At 39.5% G+C, this 21,678-nt stretch overlaps 1 protein-coding gene across 2 annotated transcripts in view; it reads right to left on the bottom strand.

Moving 5' to 3' along the window:
• The window catches only part of Lrch1 (leucine rich repeats and calponin homology domain containing 1), a 165,266-nt gene that overhangs the window by 64,810 nt on the left and 78,778 nt on the right, over positions 1-21,678 (bottom strand). For both annotated transcript variants that reach the window (XM_048341362.1, XM_048341364.1), the window contains exons 2-3: positions 20,272-20,416; positions 10,058-10,184 (exon numbers count right to left, since the gene is read on the bottom strand). In XM_048341362.1, coding sequence (XP_048197319.1) covers positions 10,058-10,184; positions 20,272-20,416 — 272 coding nt within the window. The remainder of the gene's footprint in view (positions 1-10,057; positions 10,185-20,271; positions 20,417-21,678) is intronic.

Here is a 21,678-nt window from a genome sequence, read left to right as displayed (position 1 = left end):
AATTTCTACATTGTCTGTAGAGAAAGCAGCAATGTGAGAACTCATGATCCTTCTGCCCAGGCAACGTGAGTGTAAATAGAGGAAAAGCTTGGGGCCACAATTTCATGAGCATGAGACCAAGAAAGATGCACACACACACACACACACACACACACACACACACACATACATAATCATATATTCTCCAAGTGGAGTTTGGGTGATAATGTAAACATACATACTATGCATACTATAGACATACTATATGTATAAACATATACACACAATACTCATAGAGTAGAATTGTGGGAAATCTCATCTTTATACTTGAAGTGATGAAGGCAATTAATCTGTTGTTATGCTAGCTTTCAACAACAAAGTATTGCTAATACTGTTCTGTAGTGTTCAATGTAAAACTTTTCTTTTACTATTCTGTAGTGTTCAAAGTAAAACTTTTCCTTTACTGTTCTGTATTGTTCAATGTAAAACTTTTCTGAAGCTGGTTCCTGCAGTAAAGTTATGTAGATTGTATTCACCCATCTTGCTTTGAACTTGTTTGCTTTGTATTGATCACACCTGCAACACTCCCCCTCCCTGCAGAGTTTCATCCTGTTTTGCCACCTGGTTGTTAGATGATCAAGAGGCCCTGACCTGTTGTGACTGACACCTCTTGGAAGTAACAAACCCCTCCTGTTAAGCTAAAGGGAAAATTCCTGTAGTTTTGGGGTATATAAGCAGTCTCTGAGATGGCCTGGGGCTGCATCTTGAGATCCAGACCTTGAGTGCAGCCCTGGGGTGCAATAAAATCTTTTTTTTTCTTACATTTAAAAAAAAAAAAAAAAAAAGAGTAGTTATGCATTGTTTGGATGCACTATTTATTTACTTTTTAAAAGGTTTTATTGTAAAGGTGATGTTCAGAGGGGTTATAATTACATAAGTCAGGTAATTAGTACATTTCTTTTTGAATAGTGTCACCCCCCTCCCTCATTTTCTCCCAATTTTTTCACTATTTATTTTAAATGGAGCTCTTACAATATGGCTTCAACCTTTGCATCTGATTACCTTCCCCTACATTGTATAAGCAAGGCTAGGGTATTGAAGAGATGTTTTGTTTTAAAAGAATAATATCCTATAAATCCTTGATTGGAACCAGCTCCTGACACAGTAAATAACATCCATGACCTTTATAATCCTATCTATATCCTTATTGTCTCCTCAATCCCACTCTTGCCCTTGGCACTGGCCCCTGCCTGCTCTCCTCCTTTGGGTTAGCCCTGCATTATCTCTCAGCTGGAGACCATAATGGTCCCCTACAGGCTTCCATTCAATCTCCTCCTAAGTCCATCCTTCACAGAGCTGCCTGAGTGTGAATCTCATTGTGTTGTTCACCAGTACTGCCCAACATCTAGATAAGGTCTGCTAATCTCTCCAGGGCCCTTTCCCTGAATGCCTTCCCTTTGCCATGTGATTGCTACTTGTTCTCAGGATGGGCCATTCATTAGAGGCTCCTTCCCTGCCTGATGCCAGCCCCTGGCACAGTTGTGTGGCTCTACCTACTCATCTTCTATGACTGAATTCAAGTCTCCTCTTAGAAGCCTTTCCTGAGGTTTCCCCATGTTTCAACACCTGGGTGATGGACCACTTTTCCTTCTGGAGTTCTAAACATCAGCTGTTACTGTATTTTCCTTAATTACATGGTCACATTCCCCTTTAATCCTCTGGGATCCAAAGTTAAGACAGACTGCATGACATTGCCCTCTTCCTGGTGCCTAGCATAGTGCCAGGTATAAAGCACGGATCCATTAGTGTTGGGTGAAAGATCTAGAAACGATTGCATAATACTGTGGCTCCTTTCACTTTGAGATTGGGACCCCGAGATGCTTTAACCTAGTCACTAACACTTAATTTTACCCTATCACTGACATTTCCACGCAGGTGCCATTTAGCATCAGAGGAGTGAAGATATATTTATGAACAGTCCAGGAAGAATCAGTCCTTAACTATCACTTAGCAGTTACCATGTTCTAGTTCCAAAACTTGTTTGGCTTTCCTTCAGATGAGGTGAACTCAGGACTGACATGCAATCCTTTGGAACCCTTCTCCATGCAAGGTTCCATTTCAGGGAACTGTACCCAGCTGTCCAGGGCTGTCAAGAGCCAGTGAGGCCTGTCTCTAACTTCAGCTCATTTGAAAATCCTCCAGTGACCTGTCCTATCCTGGTCATCAGAGAGCTGGGTGGACACACTGGTCTGGGGGTTGGCAAGGGAACTCTCATGGATGCTGCAACTGGAAAGCTGCTGTCCATGAAGTGTGAGTGCAAGTGGTAGACCTGACCCACATGCTTTCTGTCTTCAGCTGTTTGAGCGGGGGATGGAGGAAGACAGGCTGAGACAAGATTAGGGATACCAACAGTTCAGGGGAATCAACCAAGATGCTGCATTGCTCTTGGCTTAGAAGTTTAAGAAATATACCCCTGGATTTGAAATCAAGAATAGAACAGGAAGTGGCACTGTGGCTCAAAGTGAGAATGCCCGCCTTGAGCAAAAGAGGTCAGGGACAGTGCCAGGCCCAGAGTTTAAGCCTCATGACTGACAAAAAAAAAAAAAAAAGAACAAAACAAATGAAAAACTCCACCAGCACTTCTTACGGAGTCAAAAATGTTTAGGGAAATCAATATAGAATTAGGAGTTGGCATGTCATTGCTCAAAGAAGTTGACATACAAATCCATCCAGTGAAAGCTATGTCTTTGTCTTTACTAAGCTACACATAAGCCAGGGAGGGTCTTTGGGAAGCAGATATCAAGGGAATTGAAGATCAAGAGGATCAAGGCTGACAGCCAGCCCAGGCAAAATGTTAGTTAAGACTCCATTTCAACCAACCAACAAACTGGACATGGTGGTTTGTGCCTGTCACTCACACAGGAGGCTGTAGGGTAGCATGATCACTGGCCCAAAGTAATAGCAAAACCAAGATACTCTAGCTGAAAAACATACTAAAAGGACTGGGAGTTTGGCTTTTGGCCTTGGGTTCAATCCTTAGCACCACAAATAGGGAATAGGGAAAGGGAAACAAAAGATGACCTACATATTTAGGTAGTACACTCACAGTATGAAATCTCCTGAGTCGACACTCAGCTTTCTTCCACTTTTTAACATAAACTACATGTGCCTTTCTCTTCTTGACCATCCCTTGTTAATTAAACATGAAATCAAGGTATGCTAGCTCTCGAAATCTAAGATCATTTTCTTCTAACATCTATGTCAAAAATGGCCTATTCAAAGCAAATCAACTCTACGGGCTATAGTAAAATACTGGTAGAGAGAAGAGTTACTCAATGTACTTACAACCAAACTCACATAATGATAAAAACCAAACTTTCTATGTATAGAACAGGACATCTGCAGACAATCGGAGTTCCAACTGTCCATTCACATTTGAAGGGTACTTGGTGAGGGTTGGGTTATGTTAAGAGTGCCCTTCACTGTGCCACTTATTCCCTGGTCTCATCAAGTATTAGGGGGAGCTCCTCATGTCATCTGAGACTCTTCACCTCTGTTCAGTCAGCATGGCAGACAACAGCACAAAACTCCAATCCCCACAAGTCCCTGAGCCTTGCCAACCCTTAAAGAGGTTATGAATTTCATCACAAAGATAAAACCCATGGGTAATTATGTCTAATTAGCTGAAGGAAGAGGAAGAAAGTAGAAATAATAGTCTACGTGTTTGGGGATAAGATATTTTGGTTTTAAGAATTGATGCCTATTTTTTCTGGAGTGGCCTCATTCTCTAGAGCATGACTGTCCAGATTTAGCCTAAGGTATGAATTTGTTTTAGCTAATGAGATATAATATCTAGGAAAACAAAATTTAAAAATGAACAGCACTAATATCTTCCATTTCTAAATTAGTGAGAATTTATCAGGCTGTAAATTCTCAATTCATTTATTTATTTGGCAGTTGAATCCTTCCTTCCTTCTACTACTCTCAGTCCTGAGCCATGATTTACAGAATAATTATTCCAAACTTCAGTGAAATCACATCACCAAAGGTTTATTAGCGTTATAAAACAAATCTATTAGTAATATCTACTGGTTTTACTGTCTTTGATTGATACAAATGTGAATCTAAATATGTTAATATAAGTTTTCATGGACCAGCCAGTCCAACTCATCATTAAGACAAAAAGTAAAATAGAAATTGTAACTGTAACTTACACTCTGCTCATTTTCCATTGGTTTAATCATTTTTATGTTTTTTTATTATTAAGGAAGTAAGATTAAAAACTAGAAATTAATAATAAAAGAAATTTCCGGAAGTGCTAGATGCATACTGGAAAGTAATATGCTTTTGCTACTAAGTGACAGCTGCTAAAGACCCTTCAGAATGCAAAACAAAGATTCAAGCTATCAGAACAGAATTCAAGGATTACTAAACTACATTATGCTGATTTTCCGAAAACGTTTTAAAAAAAAACAAAAAATGAGAAGTATTTTAAGAACCAATGACCCACATAAACACTAGAGTAAACTGCTTAAAGAAGAGGCCTGGTGAGACCAGGTCAGCAGTCTACTGTGACAAATGGATTTTCAGAATCTTGGTGTAGTGATACTCTGAGCTTGTGATGACTTAACTGATGGAACTCTGACAGGAAACATGAACTACTAACACTTTCCTCCCATCATGTAACCTCACCCTTTAGGGGAAATGCCTTTTGCAACATTCACAGTGCAACCTGAGCTTAGTGTCTTAACCTCCTTGTGCCTACATAAAAATAATAAAAATTAAAAGAAGGGAGCATAAAACAATTCTAATTTGCTTCTAACATCAGGAAAATCTATTTACTCTACCAGAAATAATTTTTAAAAAAAGACTCACTGATAGTAATGTCAACTTAGATTTCTTAGCAATTAAAAAAAATTTCAGTGCTTGTGGTCAGAACACTAAAAAAAAAAAAAGTGAACTTGGTATGTTCATCTAAACTCAAACCCTTTTCAAGCAATCTCTGGTGTGATAAACTATCTTTTCTCAATATAAAGACATGCTCGAACCTCTGGCTCTTCCTAAAGGCAGAAATAGAAGCCACAGAGGGGGCCTTGAGCAATCCCTGGGTTTCCAATTGTCCCACAAAAACCAGATGGGTTGGGGGCATCACTGGAAACCCTAGGCAGACAAAGAATTACAGCAGACATGTACATAGAAGACCCCCCTCCAGCTACCTCAGAAACTGGAATGCTACATATAAGAATAATAAGAAGGGATTTTCCTGAGCCAGCTGAATCCACCATATGTCTACAGTTAATGCTTGCATTAACTCCCCACACACGAAATATTTCAGGAAAACGAGCAAGATCAGGAAGGGCATCTTCTAATCAGATATGACTTGAGGCAGGCCAGGTGGCATGCTGTTTGCAGAGGTGGGCTTCTACCCCACCCCCACTCCCACCCCTGACCCTGGCTCTCTCACAAGGAGGTTGGAACTGGGAGACACTGTGTGAGCTGAGGCTGGGGAGAGGGATGGAGGGCCAAGAATGGAGAAAAAGGGAACAGAAGTCAGACCACCTGCAGATGTGGCCTGCCACCAGGCTCACAGAACCAGTCATCTTGGGCCAGTACTCCAAACCATGTTTATACTCCAAAACATGTTGTGCGTGTTCACTTAGTGTGTTTGTCTTTCCAGCTATCGTTTGCCTGCAATGTGGCATTTATACAGTATCTCTTACCGAATACCCAGTGTATCCTTCAATGTAACCTCACAGTAAAATGAACCATGTTTTCCAGGAAGTTCAGAAGATTTTATAGAGTAAAAGGAGGTTTTGTTAGCACAAGTGAAGTCCAAGACCCCTTCCTGATCTGGTTCCACAGTAAGGAAACTTTTGGACACACATACCCACTTGTATTAAACCTTTGAGGAGACATTCTGTTATTCACATTCTGCAGTTCATGGCTTGCCAACAACCTGAGTGGGCAAAGCACTTCACGGTGAACCAAGACACTCCAGAGAAAAATAGAAGTGCTTACAGCCCCAAAGAGCTATTCTGTCTTGTGTGGTTAAACTCTAATTAGACAAATCTGATCTGGACGCCAGACTTTAGCATGTGGGGCTCCATAGCTTTAGTGTAATATTCCCAAACCATCACCTGTGTATGAACATGCCATACGACTTTCTGGCTTATTGTTAAGATGACAACAAACAAAATAAACCATGTCCTACCAGTGCCTGGTGTACGGAGGTGCTCAGTAAATGGTAGCCAGTTCTCACTTTCCCTTCCAGAAAACACAAACAGGAAGACAAGACAGGCTATCAAACAATACACACAACACCACAGCTGTGAGGCAAAAGGAGTTACAGATGTCAATCAGAGTGGGTCATGAAGTCAGAAAGTTCTAGATTATTCCCATTAAAAATAACCCTGAAGCCAAGCACTGATAGCTAACATCTATAATTCTAGCTACTCACAGGGCTCAGATATGATTACCTCAATTCAGAGCCAACCTAGACAGAAAAGCCCATTAAACTCTTATTTCCAACTGGCCAGCAAAAAGCTGATAGTGGAGGTGGGGCTCAAGTAGCAGAGTGCCAGCTGTGAATAAAAAAGCCAAATGAAGAATACAAGGCCCAGAGTTCAAGAATTTTTTTTCCGAGTCCTGGGGCTTGAACTCAGGGCCTGGGTACTGTCCCTGAGCTTCTTTTGCTCAAAGCTAGTGCTCTACCACATGAGCCACAGTGCCGCTTCTGGCCTTTTCTGTTTATGTGGTACAGAGGAATCAAACCCAGGGCCTCATGCATGCTAGGCAAGCAGTCTACCCTGAAGCCACATTCCCAGCACAAAATAAAATGTTTTATTGTTATACTATTAAAATATGTTTAAAAATAAAAATCACCTGAAAGCCAGATCCAGAGAGCCAAGATTCCATAAATTTCCCTACTTCTACAGCAAGTTAGAAACAAAGCCTGACCACTCGTGTTGATTCAGAAAAATGGCATCCCACAGGTGATGATCAGAAGCTCCTGGGTGACATTTCCATCCTCCCTGGATGCTCTCAAATGGCAGCCATGCCAAACATGGAACCGGCGCCATTTTCTGTCTTAAGGCTCTTGGGTAATGTGACATGGCTTAAAAGGTAAAACAATGCTTGGCAATTCCTCTCTTCCAAAGACAAGGATGGTCCCTGCTCCGGGTTGATAGTTCTGGTTTAATTTAATTATGTGAATAGCAATTCTGCAGATGTCTGTCCACACTGAGAATAAAAGAGTTTATTATGACTCCATCTTGGATATGTGAAGCCTGGTGCGAAAAGGTAAGTGACATTCTTCCCAACACAGTAAACAATGTTTACACCCTCGTAGGCCAGGCAATTTCTGTCAGAATGGAAGTCATAAGTGACTGCAGGATTCTGAACGCTTGGGAAACTCCCAATCTTTTCTTTTTTCTTAGACTGGTACCATGGAATTACAAAGCTAAACACCCCCACTGCCATTCTATAGATTTAAACCCACCAGGGAATTTTCTTTTGCCAACCAATCTTCTTTTGCCAATAATCTGACATGGTTACCTATAGTCACACTACTATTATAAGCAAAATGCCATCAAAGATAAGAATTGATGGAAAATAATTTTTTTATCTTTTTATGATCTTATCCAAGACTAAACACATCACTTCCTGTAGTTAAATAATGTCATATTATCAAATATGTGCTTTTGACAAGAGTATGCTTTCTCAGGCCAGGCGGAAGGCAGCAGAGCAGAAAATTCACAGAAGGAGCTGATCTGTCAGAGGCTCACCAATGGCTCATGTGGTTCCTGAACACCAGAAATTCAGCTAGTCCCCAAAGGGGTGCACTGTCAGTGTAAAAATAAAAATGCCATATTTCAAAGACTTAACATGAAAAAGAATGTAAAATGTCCCCAAAGTGTGGGTGTGGTTGTGCTTGCACTCCCTGGCACTGGGGTTTGAACTAAAGTCCTACTACTCCCACTGGGTTATTTTCCTCATGACTGGTGTTCAGCACCAAACTTCCACTTCTGTATTTTTGCTAGTTAACTGGAGATAAGAGTTTCTCAGATTTGCTGCCTGGGTCAGCTTTGAACCTCCTTCGATCTCAGCCTCCTGAGTAGCTAGAATTAGAGGCATGAGGCCCTGGTGACTAGCTTCCAATGTTTTTTTCGATTATACACAAGCTGAAGTAATAATACTTAAATAGTTAGACTTACGTAATCATAATTTATTACGTATCATACGTATCATAATTTATTTCTTTTGACTTTTTAACTTCACACAATACATTAAAAACCACAACAAAGAAAAAAACTCTTATTTCCATATCCTAAGAGTTTATTGTGATTAACATCATCTTATTTGGTTATATGTATACAGCTATTGAGCTATTGTGACTCTCTGCTAGGACTATTCTAGACATATACTAATTATTACAAATGAGGGAAACCATAGAGCCTATGTTTCTTTGGATCTGACTTATTCCACTTAATATGATTGTTCCCAAGTCTTTCCATTTCCTTACAAATGGGGTGATGTCATTCTTTCTGATGGAAGCATAGAATTCCATTGTGTTCCACTCATCTACTGAGGGCCATCTGGGTGGATCTTAGCTATGGTAAATAGCTATGGTAAATAATGCTGCAGCAAACATGGTTGTGCTGGTATGGCCTCGTGTGTGGTCATTTGGGCATAATTTCTTTCAAATGACTCTTTAAAATGTACCCACCAGGCCATTTAAAAATCACATTTGCTGCTTACATTTTATAGCCATTGGTCAGTCAGTCCATAGGAGAATTTCACCCTCAGCTGCCACTTTGCTTTGCCAGGGTAACCTTCTAATCATCACTCTCTCTCTCTCTCTCTCTCTTTCTGACCTTGCTTTGTTCGGTCAAGGGGACAGAGCCCAAACTAGATGCCTTTTACTGTCCTCAATGGCGCTAAAATTCTAGAACTTGAGGGTCCCCCAGTGAGTGTGGGTGAGGACTGAATGATGACAGAACAGAGACTAAGGTGCAGGGAAGCCCTTGGCAGAGCTGGGTTCAGCACAGGGCATCTAAGAAGAGCTCAGCAAGCCCCTCCAGGTGCTCAGAAGCTCAGGAGTCCTAGGACTGGAGATAGTGTTGCTCTAGTCATACCAAAAATCTCAACCCTCTTTTTTCTATACTCCAACTTAATTAGACATCTTTTTAAAATGTGACTTGCCAACTTATTTAGAGATCTTTTGTCTAGCGGTAGCCTTTTTTTCCCCATAAACTTATAAGCAATCTGCAAAATATATCACTGTGCAATGTGATAACCCGTAAACCTCAGGATCAGTAAATCCTGTAAACTTCAAGAACTACAAACCACAGGAAACTCATAAATTTCAGGAACCTTATCACAGCAAAACCACAGCTGCTGGGTCATTACCCGACCCCCCCCCCCCCACCGTACACACACACACACACACACACACACTCACACTCACACTCAATGTCTTCTTCAAATATTTCCCTCAAAGAACTTAGCCTTTGCTACCATGTGAACATAGTTTACTACTGTATCAGAAGCTTACTACTCATTTGATGGTATTAAGAAGGAGTGGTGCCTTTAAGAGTAAGAGCCTAATGGTAGATGGTTAGATCACGGTGGGGCATGGCTCTTGGAAAGGATTAACCTAGTTCTCAAGGGACCTCAGTACATTCCCATGAGAGTGGATTGCTATAAAAGAACAAGATTGCCTCCTCTGGCTTTGTGGTTCCCTGTCTCACCATGTCATCCCTTCTTCTCACATCTGATCCTCGGAGGGTACTCTAGTTGTGGTATAATGGTGATGTAGCCTCCCTCAGTAGGCCTTCCTTAGAGGCCACAAAAATAAAGCCACCTGGCCATGGACTTTCCGCCTCCAAAACTATAAGCTCAATAAACTTTATTTTTCCTTTATCAAGTTCCCGGACTCAGGCAGTTTGTCACAGTAAAGGGAAACAGACTAGTGCAAGTTCCTCCTTCTCTAATTGGACCCAAAATGTCTTTCTGGTTCCTTGGCAAGTTCAGATCAGTTCATGAACAAAAAAGAGCATCTTAGAAAGCAGCAACATACCAACTCCATTAACTGTTTGAGCTGACCTATCTCTTCTGGCAGTGATCCAAGCTTGTTGTTACTTGCGATTAAGACTTTCAGAGGCAGACCACACAGGCAGGCAGGCAGTGCAGACAGCTGATTTCGACTGCAAAGACAATACAGTAAGAACACATATAAACGGAAAGGCCACTGCACAATGTCTGTGAGCAAACTCTAAACAAGAAAGGCAAACACATTGATCTGAGAAAATATTTTACAAATACAAATCGAATACATTTTATGTATCTGCAATAACACAGATTACAAGTGCATTAAAAACAAAATAACAAGGCAGGGGACAAAAACAGGGTAATGAACACCAAAATACAGTTAGATAGTAGAAATAGAATCTAGCATCCTATAGCACAAAAGAGTGAGTGTGCTTTACAATTAACTAAGGATTAAGTACTTCATAGTAACTCTCAAGAATTCAAAGGTTTCCAACACAAAAACATTAGAAATGTTGAAAATAGGGGAGATAGTAATGACCCTTATTTGCTCATAACACTTGGCATGCAAATGTCAAATTATTACACTGTAGACCAAACCTCTGGACAATTACTATGTATCAGTTATAAACAAACAGTTGTGCACTTCTTACTGAAACAACTTTTCTGAGCACAAAGAAAATTATGAATCTCTCTCCAGAAGCTGAGGCCTTGACCAGTCAGGAAAGCAGACCACATGTTCTCTCAACCAAGAGCAACGCAAAGCTGCTGTGGCCTACAGCTTGGATCTTCATTATCCCCAAATATTCATGTCTTGTGGTCTTGGTCCTTAGCAGGTGCCACAAAGTGAGAGATGACCAGAAAGAATTCGCCCCAGGGGCTACAGCTGTGGTTCAAATGGTAGAATGTCTACTTAGCAAGTGAGAGCCCTGAGTTGAAACCTTGGTACTGCCAGGAAGGGGGCAGGGAAGGAGAGGACCTAGGAGAGGAAGGTGGCTAAGCAGATTAGCAGATGTAGAACTGGGAGAGTCATTTATCATGGCACTGGATGCAATGAAAAGAAAGCTCTGCTCATTCTGATGCTCAAGTATCTGAAATTACATAAACTTATTCTCCCTGGACTTCTGCCAGCATCAGTACTAACTTCATAAAATAAAATGAAGGCATGTGAAAGCATTCAGGCCCACTTTGATAGAAACAGATGGTTTGGGGTTTTATGGTTTGGGGTTATTTTTTTTTGGAGGGATGCCATTACTAAGACTTGAACTCAGGACTTTACACTCCTGTTTGGCATTTTCACTCAAGGCTGGCTATCTACCACTTGAGCCATACTACTACTATCAATTTTTTGCTGGTTAACTGGAGATAAGAGTCTATTCGACTTTTCTGCCTGGGTTGGCTTGAACTACAATCCTCAGATCTTAGTTTCCTGAGTAGCTAGATTACCAGCATGAGCCACCAGACAGGTGCCTGGCTGGAATAGCTGCTTTTTACATTACAGAGCTCACTTCCTTCTGTTTCAAACACTCCTTCTATACTCTGAGTTAACCATCTGTGGATGAACTAATTCTCCAACACCAAGAATTTAGTCCCAATACAAACATGACATAGAAGCTGGTCCTGTCTCTCCTCCTTCATCATCTGCCCTCAACCTCTCCTCCACACACTTGGTCACAGGATGTTCCTCTGTTACTTGCAATTTCCCCAACAGAAAAGGGAAATCCGCAGGCATGCAACAACAGTCAGCCTGCCCGCCCCCCCACCCCAGCAGATATTTACCGTTCCCCCATCCTGAACCATGTGACCACATCAGCAGCCTTAGCTTTCCAAAACCATTCATCTGGCAGCAATTCTCAAGCAAATAAGCACCTTGGGCCACAATTCACTCCCCTAACCCACATGTTTCCTACAGGCCTCTCTGCTATAAACAGACCCTTTAAAGAAAAAATATGCTGAAAAATGAAGCCACCTCATGTCTGATGAAACAGTGGCCAACCGTTAATTTTAAATCTAGTCTGCAAAATCTATTTACTTTTATTTTTATCCTTGCTTGCTCTTCACAAGAGTGAATTTGCAGGGGGAATGGGCTGCTCACTTAGAAATAGCAAGTATAGATTGAGACATGGTGGCTTGAGGTGTCATGCCCTTGCCAGAGAAGAGCCTGCCCATGTACTCTTGCTACTTTCTCTGCCCTGTGAAGGGAGAGGATAGGGCAGGGAGGGGTAGGGGAGAGGGAGGAAGGCCCTACATCAAATGCACAATTATCATTTCCGTCTCTTTTGACTGAATGAGTCCTTGCTAACTGTCAATTTCACCATCTCACAACAAAGAAAGAGCCTGGGGAGAGCCTTTGTCTCTTTGGCTTAAATAATCTCCATAGCTTTTTGCACATATATGTGCATATATATATGTACATATATATATATACTAAACTTATGAACATTTATATCGTTTTTGTGTATACTATACTTCTGAAAGTTGTGTGTGTGTGTGTGTGTGTGTGTGTGTGTGTGTGTGTGTGTGTGTATCCCCTTGGCTTCTAAATTAAGGACATGTCAAGTCATTTCTTACGGCTTCAATTTTGATGTGCTTTAAGGTATTTTGATGATGGAACTTATCCTTCGAGATGCAATGTTAGTACTTGACATTATTTACTATTATTGGTTTGTGAAAAGGTTATTGTCCTTAAAATATGTAAAGAGAGAGATACATTATATGCTATGTGTGATTTTATCAACAGGGAAAAATACATTCTTTTAATTCTAGAATATGCTCCTTTATTTTTAGGGTCAAAAACTTACAGAAAAAAGTTTTTAATCGGTGAGAGATTCATTTATCCATGTGGATGTTAGGGACTGTAGACAGGTCACTCATGATGGAATCAGAAGACCTGGGTTCAAATCACATCTTTGTAAAATTAAAATCATGTCTATGACTTCAGTTAAACCTTTTAATATCCCTGGTTTTGTTCAATATAAAACATAGACAGCAAGATGTGCCTACTATATGATTATGGGTGTGAAAGTGTTTAGCCCACACTGAATCCACACTTATGGATTAAGTCATCCAGGCCAAACCACTAAAGTGGTAAAGAGAGAGGGCCAAAAAGAGCATGTGTTTGCCTAGCTTGATTTTTACATATTAATTTTATTTATTGTCTTTCTTAATTGCAAAATGTCAACTACTCAAAATATGGTTTTGCTGAAAACCTATACCAATTAAAAATAAAGATGATTCAAGTGAGGCTATAAAACAAGCCAAGAACCGATTTCTAATCTAGAGAACCACAACTGGATATACAAGTAATCGTGCGAATGCGGCTTTCTCTGCTGTCTTCCTTAATTCTGGCATCCTACCCTCTCCCTGGGAAAACATTTTGCAGGCAACACCTGTTAGTTGTCATATGCCATGAACAATATCCACAGTAGAACTATTTCCTTTTTCCTGATTAGTCCATCCTGAAAAGTCCACTGTGGTCTCACCCTTGCTTCCCCTACAAACAGAGTACTTCTCATTCCCAGTCACCCTTCATCCACCATCAGTATGTGTCTCACACAATTAACACAACCATAAAAGACTTGCTTTGAGCTGCCAGGTGACATTTTGGCTCCCTTTGATTGTATGCTATTAAGATAAAAATAAAAAAAAAACAACTACCTTTATACACATCTTATAACAAAATTGCATGCTACACTGTAAAGCTAAAAGTCAAATAACAACTATCTTTATACACATCTAAAAATATTCTACATGAATTTTTAAGACTGAGATCATATGTATCTAAGTACTGTATTTTGTTTTGTTTTGTTTTATTGAAGATTGGAACCCAGGGCCACGTGTATGCTATTCTCTCAGCCTTGTGACAGAAATTTATTTGAGGTATTGCATATGCTATGAATCTGGGAGCACAAGTTTAAAACCTAATGTTGAAAGCAGTTAGAGTTAACTACAGCTATCACTTGGAAACTTACCATGTACATAATTGTCATTTAAATTGAATTTCTTACTAGATTCTTAAAAAAGTACATCAATCAAATTTAATCTCCACACATGTAAAAACGATATTTTTTGTATGTCTGTTTGTTGTTGTTGTTGTTTGTGTCTATACTGAGGGCTTGAACTCAGGACCTGAGCACTATACTATCCCTTAGCATTTTCACTCAAGGCTAGCCACAGCTCCACTTGCAGCTTTTTTGGTGGTTAATGGGAGATCGGAGTTTCATGGACTTTCCTGCCCAGGCTGGTTTTACAATGACAATTCTCAGAACTCATCCTCTTGAGGAGCAAGGATTATACACAGCATACACATAGCCACCCGCACCTGGCTAAAAGCCATGTTTTGAGCAAGTAAAGAGCTTAGTTTGAAAGGAGAACTGTTAGATGAGCTACAATCACTAAAGTGAGCTTCTAAAGTATCCTGGAATTCGGGAGAGTTTTGCATTTCCACCGTGCATGCTCTCACTGTATCTGGGTATTGCAACCAAACTCGCTTCCCACAGCGGCAGCCCATCTGTCTCCTCTTAAGTATAAATATTCTTATTGTTTACACTCCCTGGTTGTCAGCAAACACGGTTACCCACATCTGTAGTTAGATTTCAAAGAACAGTTATTGATAACTAGCTCCTCTCAATATTTTCTTTTTCCTTTCTCCTAAGAATTATTCAATTCCAAAGGCGCACAGCCAATACTGGACTATTACTTGAAATTTCCTTCATTTCAAAATGTAAGGGAATATATAAAATCAAGAGAGATGTTCAAAGAGAACGGAATATCTAGCACCAGCAAGAATGTTGATTTATCAAATGCTTTCAGAAGCCTGACCTATACACCCTGCAAAAAACAACACAGCTGCTAGCACACAGGAAAGTCAAGGCTATAAAGAGATGGGGAAGAGGTACTGGCATGCCCAGTGCTGTCCTATTTTGTGGAGCTATGCTTCAGAAGAAAGGACTAGAAAGTTCCCCACCTACCTTCAGTCTCCTCCTGCCAGACCACCCAGACACAGAAAATACATATATGATTTTTACCAAACTTATTTGTCTGCACAACAAAAAGAAAGCAAGAATGGCATTGACTTACACATGATCACAGGCTATTAGGATATATATATATATATACACATATATACACAATATATATACACACACAAACACACACACACACACACACACACACACAATTAGAAGTGCTGAGTAAAGAAAAGTAAAGAGGGGGCTGGGAATATGGCCTAGTGGCAAGAATGCTTGCCTTGTATACATGAAGCCCTGGGTTCAATTCCCCAGCACCACATATATAGAGAACGGCCAGAAGTGGAGCTGTGGCTCAAATGGTAGAGTGCTAGCTTTGAGCAAAAAGAAGCTAGTGACAGTGCTCAGGCCCTGCGTCCAAGGCCGAGGATTGGCAAAAAAAGAAAAAAAGAAAGAAAAGTAAAGAACACATGAATTTGTAAAAGAGAAACCAACAATGGATAGGATCATCATTTTTTTTTTTTTTTTTTGGCCAGTCCTGGGCCTTGAACTCAGGGCCTGAGTACTGTCCCTGGCCTCTTCCCGCTCAAGGCTAGCACTCTACCACTTGAGCCACAGCGCCGCTTCTGGCCGTTTTCTGTATATGTGGTGCTGGGGAATCGAACCTAGGGCCTCGTGTATCCGAGGCAGGCACTCTTGCCACTAGGCTATATCCCCAGCCCGGGATCATCATTTTTAAAAGACAAAGATAACCAAGGTAAAAGGGCATCACAAACTCTGCAGAATCAAAGCAATACAGTCTGCTCATTTCTATACTTAAGAAAAATTACTTTCTTTCATACTTAAAGCAGTTTAAGGGCTAAAATATAATAGTATGATACCTAAATTCTATTTGACTATTGAAAAATGGTGGTTATGGTAGTTATGATTTTTAAAAGTCCACTCCTTCTTGTACACATCTATGTTCTTAGCTCCTCTCATGAAAGCATTTGTTAGAGAAGACTTGTAAGTTGCAATATTCTCAGAGGAAATGTAGTAAGTTGGCTATTGACAAAATGGCAGTTATCTGACTAGTTAGGAAAATAAATGTGATTCAGAGCTTGTTCATTTCGGCATGGAGAATTAACTATAAATGAATAATGTACACAATGAATTAAGAGAATTCACTAAATTTCCAGACAGTTACTCTACAGCACATAGATCTTAACATCCTTTAAGATCAGAAGCAGAACTGGAAGCAAATCCGATGACTTCTGACTGTGCTCTAGAGAAGAAGGTCAAAATATTCCTTCTGTATAACTGTTCTCTTTTCAATACACACACTGAACTGAAACAACACCTGCTATCACCTGCTATCACGTGATATGTAATGGAAAAAAACTCTCTCTGTAAGTCTTGCCAAGCATGGGCTATACTAAAAGGAATGGAATTTGATAAGAAATGTCCAATTATTAACTCAACAATGCATAAGAAAGCTTGTCAGGGCTGGGAATATGGCCTAGTGGCAAGAGAGCTCGCCTCGTATACATGAAGCCCTAGGTTCGATTCCCTAGCACCATATATATAGAAAATGGCCAGAAGTGGTGCTGTGGCTCAAGTGGCAGAGTGCTAGCCTTGAGCAAAGAGAAGCCATGGACAGTGCTCAGTTCAAAGCCCAGGACTGGCCAAAAGAAAAAAAGAAAGCTTGTCAGCCACCAATGCCAACCGACACTATTTTCCAAACACAACAATTTACCAACACATTAAAAACATTAGAGATCAATAACTCTGCATTCCACTAAACATACACACACACACACACACAAACACACACAAACACACACACAGCAATACAGTCTGCTCATTTCTATACTTAAGAAAAATTACTTTCCTCTTTCATGCCTAAAGCAGTTTAAAGGCTAAGATATAATAGTATGATACCTAAATTCTATTTGACTATTGAAAAATGGTAGTGACAGTAGGGATGATTTTAAAAAGTCAATTCCTTCTTGTACATGCGTATATTCTTAGCTCTTCTCATGAAAGCATTTGTTAAAGAAGACTTGTAAATTGCAATATTCTTAGAGGAAATATAGTAAGTTGACTATTGGCAATTATCTGACTAGTTAGGAAAATAAATGTGATTCGGAGCTCCAGAAAGGATAGGGCTTAAACTATACATTTCTAGTCTTGCAAACAGATACATGGAATGCCACAAGGCCCCTCCTAATTCTGCTAATTTTGTGAAAACTATTTTTAGTTTTTAAGATAAATGCTTTCAAATTCCCACCCAGTTCACTATATTTGAGTGTATCTCTGCTAATCTACCATTGGCTATTAAAGGCCCATTTCATATGTAATGTATGTGTAAGATATTATATCCTATGTGTGGCAAAGTATTCTCATTTTCCCTTCACATGAGATAAGATCTCATGCAAATAAGATCTTCATGAAAGAATATGAGATTTAAATTAGTATTAAACAAAGCTCTTCCTCTTTTCCAGTGTAGGAAGACACCATCAATTCCTCCATTTTCTAAAAAGAAGAAGCACTTTCTTCAGAAATGTTGATACAAAGAGACAACAAAAGTTAACTTCTAGTTCACATATATACGTGTGTGTATAATATAATCTTGTTGCCTAAGACAACCATAGGGTACACGTTTACACCAACAGAGAACAGCTAAAGATCGCATCCCAGAATGAGTCCCAGAAGAATGTGGAGATACAGGTTAAGCAGCCATCAGGAAGTTGGCTCTTTTTTGTAAATTGTTTACCAGCCAAAAAAATGATACCAGTGGCAGAGAAAGCAGCCAAAAACACATTCCTTTTATGGTACGACAACATTTTGTGCAAGACTGGCCTCTCGGGAGAGGGGAAAAGGTAAGGGGGAGGGGGGAGGGGGGTATGAGGGACAAGGTAACAAACAGTACAAGAAATGTATGTATCCAATGCCTAACGTATGAAACTGTAACCTCTCTGTACATCAGTTTGATAATAAAAACTTAAAAAAAAAAAAAAAAAGACTGGCCTCTCTTCTCTCTTTTTTACGGGCGATGCCTTGGAACCCGCTGAGAGCAGGCTGGGGCAGACAGGGACTTCGGATGAATAACCATGCCTGGAAGAGCTGGGGTTCCCCAGGGAAAAGTAAAACCACTAGCCCAAGTTCTAGAGGCAGGATGGCTAAACTGGGCAAAGAACTTCCTTTCTTCTTTTGGCAGCCTCTATTCCTGAACCTCCATGGGATGAAACTTCTAAGCCAAGGTCCCTATTCTTAGATTCACAACACTCCCAACTATTGCCAAGACCTCTGCTATTCCGGCTTCTTCTATTTTCTTAAGTTACTAATTCTTTATGAACTTCATCAACAACTACCTTTCCAAAAACTAAAAATAGGTTTTAAATTTCTCAGTGTGTTTCAAGCTCAGGTGTTTGTTCCTACATAGGAACAAGTCTTGCCTACTTACCTTTATTGTTCTTGGCCACATTTCTTGGACAAAGATTCTTTCTAACAGGAAGACACACAGCGGCACATACAATACACTAATAGAACCTCTTGTTATGAACACCAAAAAGCAAGGATTAAAAGCCCAGATCCTTCAAACACAGACTACATAAACAGCAACAGATCAATTATTCTCTACAAAGATGACATTTCCATTGTGTGAAAAAGTAGAGGAAAACCTTCTGGTGTTTTTAATTACATTTCACAGTGAAGATTTTTTTCTTTTATGTGCTAATCAAACAGCTCTAGTCTATCACATAAATGGGGTTGTTAGCATTTAATATGACATTTAATAAAACATCACTGACAGAGTATGCCAGCCGAGAAAATAGGGAAGCAGTGGCATGATGCTCCTACTACCAAAACCATCATTATTGTCACCAGCATTATCAAATATTTATGGCTCTTGACTCTGCTAGAATATACAGCATATTTCCCAGAGAATCAATTGAGAATGTTTCTCATAAATTTGTCATCATTTTTTGTATGGTGTTTCTTTCACTTTGGAATGTATATCAGTTAGTAATTTCTACATATGGTTTATTAAAAGAGGGGAAAATAAAATGTGTCCAGTAAGCATGGGGATGGGATTGTAGCTCAATAGTAAACCAAGTGTATGCCTTACCTACCCTACACTATGGCTTTGGTTCTATACCCAGCACCACAAAAAAAGTTAAGACTACAGTATCAAATGTTTAATTTTTTTTAAATTTTACTGTAAAGGTGATGTACAGAAGGGTTGCAGTAACATAGTTCACATAATGAATACACTTCCTTTCTAACAGTGTCACCCCCTCCCTCATTCTCTCCCAGATTTTCCCCTCCTAACTTCTCTTCCCCCAAAGTTGGCAAATGTTTAATTACAGAAACATGGAATCTGGGAAAGCTTGAAAAGCTGCTTGTTTGTACTACTTGATCTAAAACCAAGTCATTTTTCCAGGTTAACAAAAATAAGAGGGAAACCTCTAACTAGTATTGTAACAAGGAAAATGTTTTGAGCTGCTCATAACTAAATGAGCTTGCCTATTCATTAGAGCTCTTTCACTAACACAGTATTCTAAGTTCCTTTGCATTAGAGGCTTGAAAACAGATGGACATTGGGGCTAGTTTGAGGACCAAAGACTACACAGATAAGCACTGTCATATGGATGATAAATCACTGAACATCTTAGAAGACTGAATAATTTAATTAGATGCCACCAGTGTTATCTAGATGTCACTACGTATGTGCAATCAAATAGGTGTAACAGTTAGTTACCCATTATTACAAGAGTAGTCCTATTTACTCAGAAGGCTGAAACCTGCAGGAGTGTGGTTCAAAGCCAGTCTAGACAGAAAAATCAAGATTCCATCTCCAAGTAGCAAGCAATATGTCAGACTCAAGTGAAAAGTGCCAGCCTTGAGGAAGCAAGCCAAATGAGAGTGCCTACCCTAGTTTAATGATAAGTGATGAAAAAAAATAATTAAAGCAAAAAAGGGGGGGGAAATGGAATATATAGCTCAAATAGTAGAGTTTCTGCCTAGCAATCATAAGACCCTGAGTTCAAATCCCAATTCCACCAGAAGACATAAAATGAAACTGAAACAATTATTTCTTTGAAAAATCTTGCATTATGGGCATTTGAGGAAGTCTAACACCAACAACAATATTAAAGGCTCTATAAACTCTCGACATTTATGGTCTCTGTGTGTTTAACTTCAGGAGGCGATCAGAAATTGCAAAGGAAAGAAATGACAGCATCATTATGTGGTACTTAATAACTTCATATGATTTCAGCTTTTATAGTTAACGTACCTCAAGTTCAAGTAGGTCAGCATCTGCAGATTGACAATGGCCTCAGGAATGACTCTGATACAATTATGATAGAGATTAAGGATTTCCAGTGACACGAAATGGCACAATTCCATGGGAACTTCAACCAGTCTGTTTTTAGATAAATCTATGAAAAAAAAGGGGGGGGATGTCAATCAATCAATCTTCAACATACTAAATATAAAGTTATAATAGCACCACCAAAATTTCATCAACGTATTTGCACCTCTATTACTACAGCATGGTGACTGCTATTTCTTAGTCAAATTAAAAAATATATGGAATAAGGAAAAACACCAAAAATATAGTTATAACTTTTTAGTTCTCTCAATTGTAAATCTGGCCACACAAAGGGAACTTTATACTGCATCTGAAAATTATCTCAAACTTTGGCTACCTTAAACAAAAATATAAAACACTATCCTTTAATATCTCTAAATACATTTATTTACTATAATTTTTCATTCAATTTTGTATTCATCAAAGATATAATCTCTCAAAGTGGGGCATAATCCCTTTTATACACAAGGAACATGACTTTTAGATCTTCTGCAAAGGGACCATAATAGACACTAAATATTTTATTCACTAGAATTACTAAGTACCTATAATGTATAATATTGAGATAAATCAGTTGCACCTGTTAAGATACAACACTGTGTCTGCCAGTAGAACTGAGGCCACTGACCTAATGCATAAACACAGCAGACATGAATGGTCTGCAGAGCAATGCAAACATCTGGCAGACATTATAGAGTCGCCATCCTAACAACAAAATTATGCTAACATCCTTCATATAAAAGTGTGAATGGTGGACATAATAACCAAGTAGCATAAACCACCACTCTTGAAAACCATGATGACAGCTCACCTCAGGCTGCACCAGGAACATCTCACTCAGTCTGAACTGAAGATGGGCACTAAACAATGAGTAACAGAGACTTAAGGAACAGCATCTTTACCAGAGTGGGAGGGAGCCAAAAGACAGGCAAATCAATACCATAAATGAACTAAACGTCAGAGCTGCCCTCCCTGACTGGCCCTACAACAAACAAATACAGGATGGGGAAGGAAGTATTGTAACATAGAATAATTCTGATCCTAACTAAATGAATATTACTCCTACCACTATCAAAAAAGGAGTGAGGTATAGTATTATAAAACCCAGCAGAGGTACACAAAAGAACTCTATTTGAATCTGTTTTAAATATCGACATATATCCTAACTTACAAATTAGCAAACACAATACCTAAAATATCAATACACTACCAATAAGTGGGTTTATGCTATAAGTGTCTTTATTTTTTAAACATTTCATGATATAAATGGAGCAAAAGTGTAATAGTATATGATCATGCCCAGGCCTTTGACAGAACACTACCACAACC

Source organism: Perognathus longimembris, chromosome 3, assembly GCF_023159225.1.
Source record: "Perognathus longimembris pacificus isolate PPM17 chromosome 3, ASM2315922v1, whole genome shotgun sequence".
Classification (NCBI taxonomy): domain Eukaryota; kingdom Metazoa; phylum Chordata; class Mammalia; order Rodentia; family Heteromyidae; genus Perognathus; species Perognathus longimembris.
The sequence above is the reverse complement of the archived record's forward strand: the minus strand, read 5'-3'. Positions and strand labels throughout refer to the sequence as shown.